The sequence below is a fragment of the Mesoplodon bidens genome, assembly GCF_964165515.1.
Source record: "Mesoplodon bidens genome assembly, chromosome: 13".
Lineage (NCBI taxonomy): Eukaryota > Metazoa > Chordata > Mammalia > Artiodactyla > Ziphiidae > Mesoplodon > Mesoplodon bidens.
The window spans coordinates 12,524,594-12,540,497 of NC_138169.1; the positions used below are offsets into that span (position 1 = coordinate 12,524,594).

General features: G+C 47.6%; 1 protein-coding gene across 4 annotated transcripts in view; it reads left to right on the forward strand.

Moving 5' to 3' along the window:
• The window catches only part of FBXO21 (F-box protein 21), a 41,115-nt gene that overhangs the window by 12,162 nt on the left and 13,049 nt on the right, over positions 1-15,904 (forward strand). For 3 of the 4 annotated variants that reach the window (XM_081251973.1, XM_081251974.1, XM_081251971.1), the window contains exons 7-11: positions 343-479; positions 4,072-4,251; positions 5,329-5,461; positions 12,306-12,517; positions 14,015-14,172. In XM_081251973.1, coding sequence (XP_081108099.1) covers positions 343-479; positions 4,072-4,251; positions 5,329-5,461; positions 12,306-12,517; positions 14,015-14,172 — 820 coding nt within the window. The remainder of the gene's footprint in view (positions 1-342; positions 480-4,071; positions 4,252-5,328; positions 5,462-12,305; positions 12,518-14,014; positions 14,173-15,904) is intronic. The other variant, XM_081251972.1, reaches the window with a different exon arrangement.

Consider the following 15,904-nt stretch of genomic DNA (forward strand, 5'->3'; position numbering starts at 1 on the left):
AGGCGTGTGGCTGTGTTCCAGTAAAACGATGTATGTGGACATGGACATGTGAATTTCATATAGTTTTCATGTTTCATGAAATAGTATTCTTTTGACTTTTTTAAACATTAAGAAATATTAAAACTCTTCTTATGCAAGCCATCCAAAAACAGTTGGTGGGTCCGATTTGGCCCATGGACTGTAGTCCGAGAACCCTGATCTAAGTAAATGAAGTATTCATCCACTTAAGCCTGAAAACCTGTCCTCTCACCTGATGCACAGTAGGTGCCCACTGAGGTGTGGGGAAGGGTTCAGAAGGTGTGGTTCATATGTGTGAAGCTAAAGCCTTCTTTTCTCTGCTAGGTTTTAATCCGCAGAACTGGAATCCCAATCAGCATGTCTCTGCTCTACCTGACGATTGCCCGGCAGTTGGGGGTCCCACTGGAGCCTGTCAACTTCCCCAGTCACTTCTTATTACGGTGGTGCCAAGGTGCAGAAGGGTGAGCCATCCGTGACACATCGTGATTGCCCTGAGGATTCATTTCCACTGTGCTGAGAGGAGATGTAACAGCAGAGGTTAAAAGGGGGCCTAGGGTGGTGATGGAACTGGTTTGCTCTTGACTGTATCCACGTCCGTAATCTGCTCGTGGGAGAAGTGCACTCTGTATCTTTGTCTTATTTCTCAGAACTGCATGTGAATCTCCAATTATCTCAGAGAAAACATTTAATTTTAAAGAACAGGACTAAGAGTTCAGGATCTTATGTGAATCTCAGAGTCCCTTTGCTCCGAAGCAAATCAGTACAAAGAGTTCTTAAAGAAACTGTTACTTCCCAGTCTTCCATAAAATCTCCCCCCAGAAGAGAGGGAAGGAGGGAGGGAGAAGCAGGGGAGAGGGAACTGGGCCCAAGTGCTTCACCCATGTGCAAAAGCAAATATTCAAGTTCTCAGCAGCGGCACTCCTTCTAGGCAAGGTTGGTGACCTGATGTGCATTTTGAACACCAGGTTAATGAGTTCTGTTTTGTTCTCTTGTTTTAGACTTGGTGTCCTATTGGACATAAAGCTCCTTTTCAGCTATAGTCTAGAGAGACGGTCTCTTTAAAAGTGCCATCTAGAGGGAAAAGAAACATAGTTATTTAATTACATCCTGTTATTTCAAACTACTTCTTAATGACTGGCTGTGGTACTGTTTGGTGAAGTGATGAGTGGAATGACAGAAAGTAGCTGAGCTTTGAAGTTTGAATTTAGACCTCGGTTTCCTCTGAGCCTCAGTTTCTTCCTGTGTAAAATGGGGCTAATGTTTTTTCATAAAGTGGTTTGGGGGGTTAAATGAGAGAAGCCAGTGCTTTACACGCCTGGTGGAATTTCTCTATATTTCCACCTCCGGGTTTAGGAAATAAAACTTGTCTGTAAGTTGGCGCCTCCTCGGTATTCTTCCTTATCCCTTTCCCTCCTCTTCTCTCTAGAGGTAACCACCAGTTAGTTTGAAAGTATTTGTTATTTCCATGCAAATTTTAATATTTCATTACATGTGTATGTTTCCTTGAATAGCGAGTACAGGCTCTCCTTGTTTCCCAGATATAGTCTGTTCCTTAAAATGTATTGAATGGTTTCTCTTTTGGATAGCAGGCACCCATTTTCCATTATTTTAAATGAGAAAAGTGCTTTTTCAGCTCATTCCCTCTCCCTGAATAACCCAACCAATTTCCCCAAATATCTCTAAAATATTCTTAAATGCTTATATAGTGGTCCACCAAGGATTTCTGCATGATATAAAGCATTTAAAACACCAATTACCATGTTACCTACCACAGTGACCTATTGCTGGGCACATTTGTGTGTGGTAACAGGATTGTTTTTCCTTCTTTAGGCTACAGTGAGCATACACCACAATGCAGATGAACAATGAAGTGGTTTGTTAGCACCCCGAGCACCTGGCAGACACAAACACTGATGAGACCCATAAAGGCTGGCCCGCTGGGGAGAGGCGGGAGAGCGCACAGCTGCTGGGCTGCAGGCCCTCTGCGTCCCGACTGGGCTGCTCCTCGGGCCCGTGGTCTCTGTGTCGGCACCAAGACCATGGTGTCGCGTTGACTGTGGCTTTATCGTTAGTCCTAATGACTGGTAGGGCGAGGCCCCCACGGAGTCCTTTAGAATTGCCCGGGCTCCTCTTAGCCTGATGTCCATGTGCAGCTTTAGAATCCGTTTGTCAGGCACCTCGAAGCTCTGGTATGGTAGCTGGGCCCGGAGCTCCTCTGGGTTCGTGGATTCACGTGAGGAGTATGGCCTGCTTGTGTTTCCCTGCTCAGTTTGCCTGTCTGTAAACACATCTCCTTCCATGTTTAAGTCATCTTTAATGTCCTTAAAAAGATTTTATTGTTTTCTACATCCAGCTCTTCGATATCTTGCTAGATTTATTCCTGGGTCCCTTAACTTTTTGTTGCTATTGTAAATGGTAATTGTTTAAATTACACTGTCTGTGTATTGGTGGTGTACAGGGGCATGGTTGATGACTTAGATCTGGGTCTGATTATCTGCACCTCTGCTGGATCAATTATTAGTGCTAATAATTTGCTAGGTCTTTCAACTTTTCTATGTAGACAGTCATATTGTCTGAATTGTGACAGTTTTCTTCTATTTTTTCCAGCTGTTGTATGTTTGTGTCTCTTTTACTTACTCTGCTGGCTAGGTCCTCTTGTACACAGTGAATAGAAACAGTGATAGCAGGCACTCTGCCTTGGGTATGACTTCAAAATTTCCTCTCAAGCATGATGTTTGGGAGCAGCACCTTTCATTGAGATGATCACAGCTGCCTTCTAAAGTTGTAATTTGGGACTTGCCTGGCGGTCCACTGGTTAGGACTCCACGCTTCCACTGCAGGGGGCACAGGTTCCATCCCTGGTCGGGGAACTAAGAGCCTGCATGCCGTGTGGTGCGGTTAAAAAAAAAGGAAAAAAATAATAATAAAGTCGTAATTTGCTAAGAGTTTTATTAATAACTAGGATTTTTTTCCCCCAAAATTTATTTTCTGTGTCTACAGAGAGGATGTGGTTTTTCTCTTTTAGTCTGCATATGGTGAAGTTTTTTAGCGTTCAATCCTCCTTTCATTCTTAAGGAACATCTAACTTACTCATATGGATTTTTATAATACATTGCTGTGTTTGATTTGCTCATATTTTATTTCAAATTTTTGCCTATAAACTTGTGTGCATTTGTGTGGTTCTCCTAGACCCAAAAAAAGGGTTGAAGAGCATTCCTTATTTCTGGAACAATTATGTATGTCTTGCTAAAGGCAGGCTATTAATACGACTCAAAGAAGAAATCTGACTGGGCTTTTTAGCTGCCGAAGAGAAGGTCTCTATCAAAGTGAAACAGTTGCTCAAAGAAAAAAAAACACAGCTATCCCTGAAACAAAGTCCCACCTCAATCCCTCAGGAGTCCTCGTAGGGTGAATGCAGTATCTTTAGAGGTCCTGCAGTGAGAACCTGCTTATGTGACCGCCTACCGGCCCGGCTCGGCGTGGGCCACCCCGACGTGCGAGAGCTCGGGTCGTGGAGGGCGGTTCCATGGGAGGAGCAGGAGGTGGAGGCCAGGGACACAGCTCTCTGGGGTCTGGAGCAGGGTCCCAGCCTGAGCCTCCCGAGCACATCTGCAGAGCTGAGGCCAGAATCCTTGTGGCCCCAGGCCCCATAACTATCATCACAGCCTCAAGGGGCCCGGGATCCACAGACGTTAACTGTTGCTACTCTGTGAAATTAGTAGACTGGCTCAGGCATTCCAGAAATATTTCTGTCAACCAGACTTCTGATAGATAGGCCTGGCAGTGAGTTTTAGAGTTAATCTCTCTAAACAACTATATTAAATGGCGTAAACCAGTGCTATTTCTCAAGTATCAGTGTACTGCGATCTTAATACAGCAGAGTGTGTATAGAGGTCAGATTTCAGACTTTGGGCAAGGCCTTGATATTTTCAGTAGAAGTGCCACTGTGTTAACATTCAGTCTCTGATTTGAGCTACTTATTACGGGGTTTTAAATATTGACTTGTTCAGCTCTAATCTGAGATACGACTCACTACGTGTGCTCTTTGGATAGGGCAACCCTGGACATCTTTGACTACATCTACATAGATGCTTTTGGGAAAGGCAAGCAGCTGACAGTGAAAGAATGTGAATACCTGATCGGCCAGCATGTGACTGCAGCGCTGTATGGGGTGGTGAATGTAAAGAAGGTGTTACAGCGAATGGTGGGAAACCTTTTAAGCCTGGGAAAGCGGTAAGGTTTTCTTGGTTTTCCAGTACTTCCGCGGTGTGTGCGTCTTTGGAGGTGCAAATTACCTTACAGAGAATTTTATTTAATGAGCCTACCTGTGATACAGAGAAGCAGCGGATGCTTTGTGGCACAGTTGGGACAGCTGCAGCTATCTGCCCACCATGGGAAAAAACTGGTTCCCATGATGTAATGCTATCCAGACTTAGGATGTGCTAAGTGACTTTTCTTTGAGATCTTTGCAGTGGACTTGGGCGAGTTCTCTTTTATAAATGCTGAAAGCATTCTCCAGTAACAAGAATATTTTAGACTGGCAACAATTATTTTTCACCTCCTAGTGCTTTGCTGTCTTTTAACTTATACCTTTCTATCACTTAGGTAAGAAAACAAACAAAAGTATGAAACAATCTTGCTTCTGAGTCCAAGGAAAATTGTCTTACAGGGAAAATAGAAATTTGTAGATTGGAGTATTTTCTGCCTAATGGCAGAATTTTTAAAAAAATAAACTTTATTTTTTTAAGAACAGTTTTAGGTACACAGCAAAACTGAGCAGAAAGTACAGAGAGTTCCCGTTTACCCGCTGCCTCTGGACACACACAGCCTCCCTCATTTCAACACCCCCCCTCCCGGGAGCAGGGTGTTTGTCACAGTTGATGAACCTACCCTGGCATGTCATTATCACTGCAAGTCCATAGTTTACATTGGGTTTGCTGTGGATGGTGTACATTCTGTGGATTTTGACAAGTATGTAATGACGTGTACCCACCACTGTAGTGTCATCCAGAAGAGTTTCACTGACCTAATAGTCCTCCACCTGTTCAGAGTCCATTTTTAATTTATGTACAGTGTTATTGAGGTGACTCCATAAGGAAAACGGTTACGATTTTAACTTAGTGGAGTACGAAATTTCTATTTCTTGTGTATCTTTTTTTTATTAAGAGTGTTGTAACTTTGCTGAAGAGAGGAAGTATCAGAATCAGAGAACGTGTGGGATTTGCGTCCATTACTTTTAAAATCTGGGCCTTGAAAAAGAGGGTCTTAGCTCGGAAGCAAACAGGATAAAACAGATTTCTTTCCCCACAGGGAAGGCATCGACCAGTCGTACCAGCTCCTGAGGGACTCCCTGGATCTTTACCTGGCGATGTACCCGGACCAGGTGCAGCTCCTCCTCCTCCAAGCCAGGCTCTACTTCCACCTGGGCATCTGGCCAGAGAAGGTAATTATTTTACTTTGATGCTTTGCACCTGCCTTAGAGAGGGAAATCCTAGCTGAAAGGCAGCGCTTACGAGTTTATCCTTGTATTAACTTGGAGGATAAACACAGATTTATTCACAGTCTCCTGGTTTTGACCCATCGATTTAACTTTTTGTCTCCTTTTATTCTACTAAAAATTAGTTATCCTGCTAGGAATTGCCCATTCTCTCTGTGGTCAGTGCCTTAACCTCCCAGAACCACAAGGCCCCGGCCCTACCTCTCACCCACTGTTGCCCCAAAGATGTATTTTCCCCAGGTCACCCTTCTCAAGAGGAAGCAGAAGTTTCCACATTCATCCTCCAGCTGTGCTGTTAGCAACTAAATTGACCACATGTAAATAGCCCTGCATGGCGTAGGAAAGTGAGATCTTAGATGTGTTCAGGTCCAGCTGCTGGATGCTTTTAGGACTGCTTATGCCTTTGGAAACTGTTGGGTTTTACTGTTCCACTTGGCTCTCTCAGGTTTGTGACGCCCCCTTTGGCCAGCAGGAAGCCCTGTCAGAGGCCACCGTGTTTGGGGTCAGCACCACTCCTCAGGAGCTGTGGGTGCAGCACATGTATGCTCCCAGCCATGCAACACAGTGCAGGAGCAGCTGCTCGCCCCCATCATGCCCTTGCTTGTCCATGGGAATGTGTTAATAGTCCACTTTGTTTAGACGGCCGGGTGAGAGACTTGAATTCTAAGCTCTCACAGGAACGTCACCGTAAAATCATCAGCCCTGTCACTAGAGAGTGGTAAAATCTTCCTTGAGAAAGTAAATAATCTCAATGACTCACCGTTGCTTAGATGTACATTGCCTCATTTATTCACAGTGTCAAAGATCTACCGTAGTTCTAGGAAAGGATGCGTCAGTAGGAAAATCCCTGAGCCCCAGTCTTCAGATGTCATCTACAGCCCAGGCAGCGGCTGTCCTCCCAGGACACCCATGTGATCCGATAGAAGAGTTACTGGAACACTAGGCTCTCTACCAAGGTCACCACCTGCTTCCCACGACCTTGTCCAGAATTGAATAGTTTACTTCTGTTTTTTACTTGATTTTTTTTTTTTTTTTTTTTTGCGGTACGTGGGCCTCTCACTGTTGTGGCTTCTCCCGTTGTGGAGCACAGGCTCTGGACGCACAGGCTCAGCGGCCATGGCTCACGGGCCTAGCCGCTCCACGGCATGTGGGATCTTCCCAGACCGGGGCACGAACCCGTGTCCCCTGCCCTGCATCGGCAGGCGGACTCTCAACCACTGCGCCACCAGGGAAGCCCTTGATTTATTTTTGATACCAGGATATACATAACTAATTCCTTTCACTTTTTACTGCATATTAGTTCAGGAATTTCATGATAATTTGTAAAATGCAGAGATCTTTTCAAAGCATGGTTCCTCATAAGTAGATTCTGTACTTAACTTACACATCAGCCTTAGAAGGAGTAGGGTTGACATGGCCTTTGGGAGGAACGTCTGTAGAAGCCCTGGCATCCTTCCCTTTGATGGCAGGCTCAGTTTAGGGCTCCTGTGCTGCCTCTGGGGGAATTTCCTTGGTATCCTCCTCAGATGGTCAGGATTGCCTTCCTTCCAAGCAGATGTCATGGGAACAAGTTCCATAATAGTCACACGCAGAACATTTTTCCCCATGATGACCATTCATGGGCTGCTGGGGTCAGGCACCTAGACGCTCCCTGCATCTAAGCTCAGGAAGGGAAAGTGGCTCCTTCCCCGTGTGTGGCAACTGTCTCGCCTCCACGAACTGTGCTGCAACTGCAGGGAGGACCCCATGACAGCGGAGGAGAGCTGGGGTCCGAAGTGAGGAAGGCTCCAGGGGATGCGGAAGCAGTTAGAAAAGGGTCCTTTCCAGAGGAAGGGTTTGAGGTGGCCCTAGAAGGCCGGGGAATGATTTCAGAGCACAGGGAAGTAGGTTCCTCCAGTGGTGGGGACGGCTGGGAGAGCTCAGTGCTGCACACCTCCAGTACCTTCTGCCAGCCCTTTGGGGTGGCTACTTTTGTTTTGTTTTGTTTTGTTTTTTGCCCTTTTACAAATAATGAAACCGAGGCACCGAGAAAAGTTAAGTAGTTTGCCAAGGTCTCCCGCACAGAAGTTGATGGCATCAGGCGTTCAGATTCACAGCCCACCCACACACTTCACCCCTGTGGACCAGGGCCAAGGCGAGATTGTTTCTGAAGAAGCCAACAGAAGGGCATTTTCTACTCCTGCTAAACCTACATCCTTGTTCCGATCCGTAGTTATCTCTTCCCTCCATTTTCCACATTCAGTGGAAAAGATGTCCCTCAGTCTTCCAAGGCAAAACTCCGTGTTCTCTGGATCCAACCTGCTGCCTGTCCTTGGACTACTGAGTTTTCCTTTATTGCTTCTCCTGTATCTGCAGCTCCCTGTTTCTACTTCTACTGTCAGCATTAAACATACTCAGGTCTCCCTCATCTTTGAAAAAAGAGAAGGAGAAGCCTCCGACGACAGCCCCCGGCTTTGCCCGTGGCTCCATCTTACCTCTTGCTCCCAGCCTGGCCAGGGTCCTTGTGATGGCCTCCCCCTCGCCTCCCCTGCACTGCGCAGAGCATGGAGCTCCATTCCTACCCCTCCCCAATGTGAACTGGAAGCCCATGACCCCTTCTTGCTAAACCTTTCTCTTTGTTGCCAAATCCAGTGGACACTTGTCTTTCCTTATCTTTCTTGATCACTTGGAGGTCACCCCCCCGCTCAAAACACTCTGTTCCTTTGATTCTGGTCCCCTGTTCGCAGGCTCTCGCTAGTTGCTGTCCTCTGTCTCTCCCTTTCCCGTCCTCTGTCTCTCCCTTTAAGGCTCTACACTGTGGGGTAGTTTCTAGACTTCTTTCTACTGTGCACGGTTCCCCTCGGTGATCTCACCAGCCCTCCTCGCCTCAGTTACCATCTGTAGGTCAGCGGCTCCCGAACCTCTGATCTCCTGCTTAGCTCTCGCCTCTGAAGCCCCCCCCCCGCCGCCCCCCTGCACCATGACGGCCCTGAGCTCGCCCTTCCACAGAGCTTGTGCGGAGTGTCTCGCAGCTGCTCAGCCATGCTTCCGCACGAGGCTTGCTCTTTAAGGACAGGGACCATGTCTTGTTCTTTACTGTAGCTGTTCCCCTTGCTCTCAGCACAGTTCCTGCCACCCAGTAGGTACAACATTGTATTTGAATGAATGATTAAGAAATGACAGAAATTCGTTAGCTGTGAACGAGGAAGGAGGCTCGAAGAGAATATCCCAATTTTCCAATAAGGGTGGCCACTTTAAAAGTTGAAGTGTGTGGGGAACTGACCTGTTTCGGGGTAGGAGACAGTGTTCCGTCTGGGATATGTTGAGTTTGGTTGGCACGACCTGGAGCCGTGGAGTACCGCGTTTGGTGGGCGCTCTTGGCATCCGCATCTGGTAGCTGAAGTCCCCAAAGTGGAAGAGCCCACGAAGTGGACGTCCAGAGGATGGAGCCAAGAGCTTCAGAGAGATGTCGGGGGAAACCTGCAGTTAAGAGGACAGAGCAGGGTCCGCAAACTCTGGCCCCTGGGCCCAGAGCCACCTGGCTTTGTGAATACGTTTTGTCAGCACACAGCCGTGTCCATTTGTCTGCGGGCTGTCTCTGGCTGCTTTTCAGCCGCAGCGGCAGAGGGGCGTAGTTGAGTCAGAGACCATACGGCCCACAAAGCCTAACATATTTTCTTTCGGGCCCTTTACAGAACAAGTTGCCAGTCATGTGCTATAGATACCCCTGTTCCAAGATCTCTACTCTGAAGGTTGTGGGCCCTTGGGATTCTAGGCCTAGGCATTTAGCTGTAGACGTCATGGTACCCCACTGTCAGCACGGCTTTTGGAAACACACCGGGCACATCTCATGATGTCTTCTCCATTTCTGCCGTCTCCTTTCACCCCGTCATCCACACACCAAGGGAGGGACGGCAGTAATCATCCCTGAGCCTTATCTCCTCCTCTGATACTCTGAGTTCAAGACTTCCTTCATGCTTTGAAGATTCCACGTTACGTTTCTTTCACTTATCTGGCGGGAGGGGGCTGCCAGGAGCAGGGGGGAAGCTGTGTCTATAGAAAAGTTGTCAGCAGTAACTAGTTGGAACTGCAGAGGGGAACACAAGAAGCTTACTGTGAAGTCAGATGCTTTTAGCTACAAGGGGCAACTGTTGTTAGTGTCCCCTACATTACAAGGCCACTGCGGGGGGTGGCGAGTGGCTGTTACTGGTTGAAGCTGGCTCTGCTCCTTGGGGTAATACCACTCTGTCCATTCTTTATGTGTATGAAAATTTTCCTAACAGTCAATTAAAATACCCCTCTTCCTGCTTTGATGTGAAGGTGACTGAGACCTGGGGTTGCGAGTCAGCCCTGGGTCCGCATCCTCACTGCACGGCTTCCTAACCCCATGACGTCAGGCAAGTTGCTTAGCTAGTGTGGAGGGCTTTAATTGAATAAGGGGCGTGGTTTTCGGTAAAATATTTTCTAGTCCGGTTAAGTCTAAGAGGGAGGATGCTGATTTTTGGCTTATGATAGGTCTAGGTAGGGAGGTAAACGGTGCCTGATAGTGGGGAAATACCCTAAAAGCCTAGAAAACTTGCGGGTATTTGAGGGGTAAATAAATTTTAAGTCTTGTGCGTTAAGGTTAATTTCAAGTGCTAGTACAAAGCCCAGGATGGTCACTGTAAAGGCAGTTAATTTTCGGTATGGGGGCGTGGTTATTAGGGGGACCATTGTTGGGGGGATGTTGTTGGAGATAATAAATCCAGCAAAAACACAATTAGTAGGAAGTTTGATGGAGTTAATTAGGAGTGGGCTGTTTTCATCGATTGAGGCTAAGGGAGAGAAGTGAGGTGGTCCTACCAGTGCGAAGAAGGGAGTGCGAGCCCTTCGGACAGCTGGGAGGGAGGTGGCACCTGGAGTTACGAGCAGGGCTCAGGCGTTGGTATAAGATGTGTTAGCAGCCTCGGCGATCAGGCCTTTGGGAGCCAGCGAGGAAAGGCATGCCTGTCGGTGCTAAACTTCCAATAATAAGGGCTGTTGTGGTGAAAGGTAGAGCTTTGAATAGGCCTCCTGTTTTCCGAACGTCTTGTTCGTTGTTCAGGCCGTGAATAATAGATCCGGAGCATATGAATAGTATGACCTTAAAAAAAGCATGTGTGAACATGTGCACGAATGCTATATAGGGTTGGTTGATGCCAACTGTTAGCATTATTAGGCCTAATTGGCTGGAAGTGGAGAAGGTGACAGTTTTTTTAATGTCCTTTTGGGTGAGGGCACATATTGCTGTGAATAGGGTGGTAAGGGCTCCTAAGCATAGTGCTACTGTTTGAATAAGTTTATTGTTTTCTGTTAAAGGGTAAAATCGAATAAGCAAGAAGGTACCTGCCACGACTACTGTGCTTGAGTGGAGTAAGGCTGAGACAGGAGCAGGACCTTCTGTTGCTGAGGGGGGTCAAGGGTGAAGTCCAGAATGAGCAGATTTTCCGGCTGCAGCTAGTACGAGTCTTTCAAGGGGGAGATTCGAGTGATTTAAGTCTAGTATAAAAACTTGTTGCAGGTCTCATGTGTTTAGGTTAAATAAGAATCATGCTATTGATGTAAGTCCAATGTCCTGATACGGTTATATAGGATGGCCTGGAGAGCGGCTCTGTTTGCGTCTGATTCCTCTTGAAATTGGCAGTGACTGGACTGCTGGCCTTCAAGTTGGGAGGATTAAATGAAGTAAAAAATGTGACAGGCTTGGCACAGTGACCAGCAGAGAATAAGTATTCAGTAAATATTGAGATCCTGCAAATCTCATTCTGGAAGACAAGATTGGGTTTTAACATGTTATATTGCATAAAGCTGTAGTTTTCACGACACTTTGATAGGCTCACAATGTATCAGGAAATAGGGCAGTTACTAATCATTATTTGATAAGTGAATAAATTAATTCAAGGGTAAAAACAGCAAGTTTGACTGATCCGGGGCTAGAGTCCAGGCTGCTCTGTCTGCTCAGCGTCCGTAAGTGGGAGGAGACCCGTGTCACAGGCCCTCGGCTGAGCTGTGAGCGAGCGGGGCTTGCTAAGTGTTCACGTGTGTTAGCTTTCCTTGAACTTGTATTTTTCCATAGAGGCACTGGGTGCAGTAGAAAGAGTAGAGCCTTGGGGTCAGGCAGTGCTGCCCTGCCAGCTCGTCACATAAATTGCGGGGAGACGGGGTTTCCCCCTTTCCCCCCGAACACTGAATTCCACTGGGAGTTAAAGTCACTGAAGCGACCAGTAGGATTTCAGAACCCTGCCCCGCACATCTTCATGCTTCACAGATAGCATCATAAATGAACTGTGCTGATTTGCGTCCATCACTCCAGTGCCCTCCCTGTGACCCCTTCCCCTCTCCTGCAGCACTGAGGCCAGTCTATCGCTCAGCCTCTTGACCTCGATTGAAGCAGCTTCACATTTCTTTTTCCTCTCAATTCATGAGTGGCAGGTTGAACATGTTTCCTGTCTGTCTGTATGTAAGAAATTGAGTCCCCCCACTCACCAAGAATGTTGGACCCTGTTAGAGTTCACCTAGTCCGACAGGCCCTCCCGTCCCCATCCTCTGCGGACCCCGGTCCCCGTGTTTCTAAAGAGTTCCTGCTGTTAACGCTGGTTGCGTTTGGATGCCGGGGCCAGTCCCCAGCACGTGAAGTGACTCGGCGTACAGAGCACCGACGGGATGAGAGCCTGTGGGTGACGGAGACTCGGGCCGCCAGCCCGCCTCGCCTCGCTGCCCTTCCTCAGGTTACGTAGGTCTAAATCCCTCGCCAGGAAAAAGAAAAGGCCTAAATGAAAATATTATCTCCTAGTCTTTCTGTCTTGTCTTGAAGGTGCTTGACATCCTCCAGCACATCCAAACCCTAGACCCCGGGCAGCACGGGGCGGTGGGCTATCTGGTGCAGCACACGCTGGAGCACATTGAGCGGAAGAAGGAGGAGGTGGGCGTGGAGGTGAAGCTCCGCTCCCACGAGAAGCACAGAGACGTCTGCTATGCCATTGGGCTCATTATGAAGCATAAGAGGTGAGTGCCCCGGCGCCCCGCCCCCCGCGCGGCTGCAGAGGACACGGAGCAGCGGGGGTGCACCTGGAGGGGACCTGACCCGACGCAGCAGCGACCGAGGCCCGTCGCAGCGAGGACCGAAGGCCAAACCATATCTTTAACCTTTTTGTTTTTTAAGAAGCAACTTGCTTTCCTAACGGGGAGCTCTTCTGCTGTGTGTAGTGACCCTTCTCCATGGGGGACGGAAGCCCCGTCAGCCTCGTTCTTCCTCTCCTCTCTTCGTCGTCCTCACTCTCTCCAGTGGTCTCGCTCTCCTTGGATCTGAGGGTGGTAGGGACTTGCTGGGTCCTGGGGATTGGACATGGCCGATTGACGAGGCAAAATTAAACTGCCTCCAGAGCAGCTGTACCTGTTTACATCCCACCAGCAGGCCAGGCCCTGAGAGGTTTGATTCTCAACAGCTTGTGTTAGTGCCAGACCTTTAAATATGCACTTATGTGGTAAATGGCAAATGGCATTTCATTGTGGTTTTAATTTGCATTTCCCTGGTTACCACCCAGATTGAGATTCTTTCCCTGCATTCACTAGCCATTCAGGTTCCTTTGATTAAGTGCCTCTCCAGGTATTTTGCTGTTCATTTGAGTTGTTAGTCTTACTGACTTGCAGTTTCTTTATTCTGTGTATTAGTCTCTATGTGCAGATAAGTTGCAAATATCTTTTCTCAGTTTTTGGCTAGTGTTTTCCATTCTTTTAGTACATTCTTTTTTTTTTTTTTAACTTTGTTGTGGAAATTTCAAGCATATGTAAGAGTAGAGAGAGGAGTGTTACGAACCAGGTGATGTTCCCATGTCCAGCTTCAGCAGTTATCATACAGTTTGTTTCACCCCCTCCCCCTCCTCCCTGGAGCAAATACCAGAGGTCGTTTTCCTCTGTAGCTATTTCAGTAGGTAACACTGAAAGGTAAGGGCTCACTTTTTTAAAAAGACACCTTTACCATTCTGTTGTCATATCTAAGAAGATAATCAGTTCGTTAACCTCATCAAATATCTGGTGAGAGTTTGTGTTTCCTCAATTGTCCTACCATGGATGGGTGGATGGATGGATGGATGGATGGATGGATAATAAGAGGAGTTTATAAAGAGAGGCAGGAGTGGGGCTTCCCTGGTGGCACAGTGGTTGAGAGTCTGCCTGCCGATGCAGGGGACACGGGTTCGTGCCCCGGTCCGGGAGGATCCCACATGCCGCGGAGCGGCTGGGCCCGTGAGCCATGGCCGCTGAGCCTGCGCGTCCGGAGCCTGTGCTCAGCAACGGAAGAGGCCACAACAGTGAGAGGCCCGCGTACCGCAAAAAAAAAAAAAAAAAAAAGAGGCAGGAGTAAAATTGATTTAGCATGGAGTAAAAGCAGGTGTATCTCTAAGAATGTAAGCTTCAGAGAAGCCAAGCCATTGTCTCTATATTTCATAGCTGCCATGACAGGGCCCCAGGGAGCTGATCTGCCACTGCTCTTATGTTAATTAGGTATGGCTATAACTGTGTCATCTATGGCTGGGACCCCACCTGCATGATGGGACACGAGTGGATTCGAAACATGAACGTCCACAGCCTGCCTCACGGCCATCATCAGCCTTTCTATAATGTTCTGGTGGAGGACGGGTCCTGTAGATATGCCGCCCAAGGTAAGTAGCTGGTACTGTCTGTACTTGAAGCACACGTTTGACCACTCAGATTCTGCAGGCACAGGCTGTCGGTCTATTCAGAGTTGACAGGTGTCCCATGGCTGTTAACCTCATCAGAGCTGGTACTCAGTTAAACGTGGGTGGGTATGCATTGGTGTGGCCATACCACGAGTTACCCAGTCACCACCCCAGGGTCTCCCCCTCAGTCACCACCACAGCCAGGACCCTGTTCCAGGCTGTTGCCGACCTCTGTTTTGATTGGTCATTGCCTCTGCCAGTCACAGTCCTGCTTCCCAGGCACTGCCATTGGCTCTCTGCAGGCAAGGAGGGTCAGCTTGTGCCCTGCTCATACTGCCTGCCTGAATTGGAGGGCACCGATAGGCACTGTTGGGGGAGCCACCCCAGCATTGAGACTGGCAGCCAGTTAGCTGTGCTCCCCCCCAGAGACGCCCCCAGTGGCCACTGTGGGAACTGCAGTTCACAGCACTGGCTCTGAGGGCACCTGGGAGAGGCAACAACAGGTAGGTGCTTGGTATGTGTTTGGGGTCACTGCCAGCCCTGACAGGTGCTGGCCCAGGGCTCTCCTCTTCTTTGTCGCTCCATTTAGTGGGATGAATTTATCGCATGCCTGCCTGTCAAGGCATTCACAGTGTTCATTTCGCTCATACAAATGCTAACGTAGTGCTGCTCCGTGACGGCAGCCTTGTGATGTACATTAGCCCCATCTGAGAACTGTAGTCACCATCAGCATCACCATCATGTGCATGTGACACACAGGGAAACCGGAACACACAGAGACGTTTACATTGTAACCTACAGAGTATGCGGCCAGGCAGCTTGGCAAAGAGCCTTGCCCAGAACCATCATGCTGCACCTGTTTGCGTCTCACCTAAAGCATCATGTTGGACCTAAGTTGATATTGTGTTCTGGTAAATCCAATAATAGAAATGTTGGATGTCTAAAAATCTCAGAAGTACCGAAAAGACTAGAAAAAGTTTCATATTAATGATTGTTAATTCATCAGAAGCTGGGAGAGGATCGTATACAAGAGAAATTCCCTTTATTGAGACCGACAGCTCACCTAACCTCCGTCAGTACAAGGGGAGTTATCAAAGGGGGCGATGTGCACCCCGTGTCAGATGAAGGCACTGACAGGGATTTTATTTAACTTAAAAAGCTTTGTCAGTTAAAAAAAATTATACTACAAATTTTAAAAATCAAGTTATTTGGAAATTGCTGAGTGATTCTCGGACCGTTTGCACCCGCCACTGATCACTCTGAGCATTTCCCATTGCGCGTCACGGAGCAAGTCACGAGCACAGAGGAAATTGTCTTGTTGTCAACACTGGGGTCCGTGTCTACACCTTCACCTTGTACACTCGTTGCCCGTTACGTGGAGTTGATATCAAGACTTTGAGTACCTGATATTTGGGTTTCTAGAAACATTTATATTAACTTTAAAATGGGCTTCTTAGAGTAGGTGAAGCTGGGTATTTGGCTTTAAGGTGTTCTGAACTTGTCCAGTGTCTGCGTAGAAGATTCAGGAATACATCCTAATCTTACCTTAGGTCAACATGAGCTGTAAGGTTTACAGTCAGAATACTGTAATGACTTTGTTAAAAAACAAAACAAAACCAAAACTGCTTGTCAGCTTCACACTCTAAAATTGATTTGAAAGGATATCGCAGGTAACATGACCTAAATACTTAATCATGCATCTTCTAAGAATAAG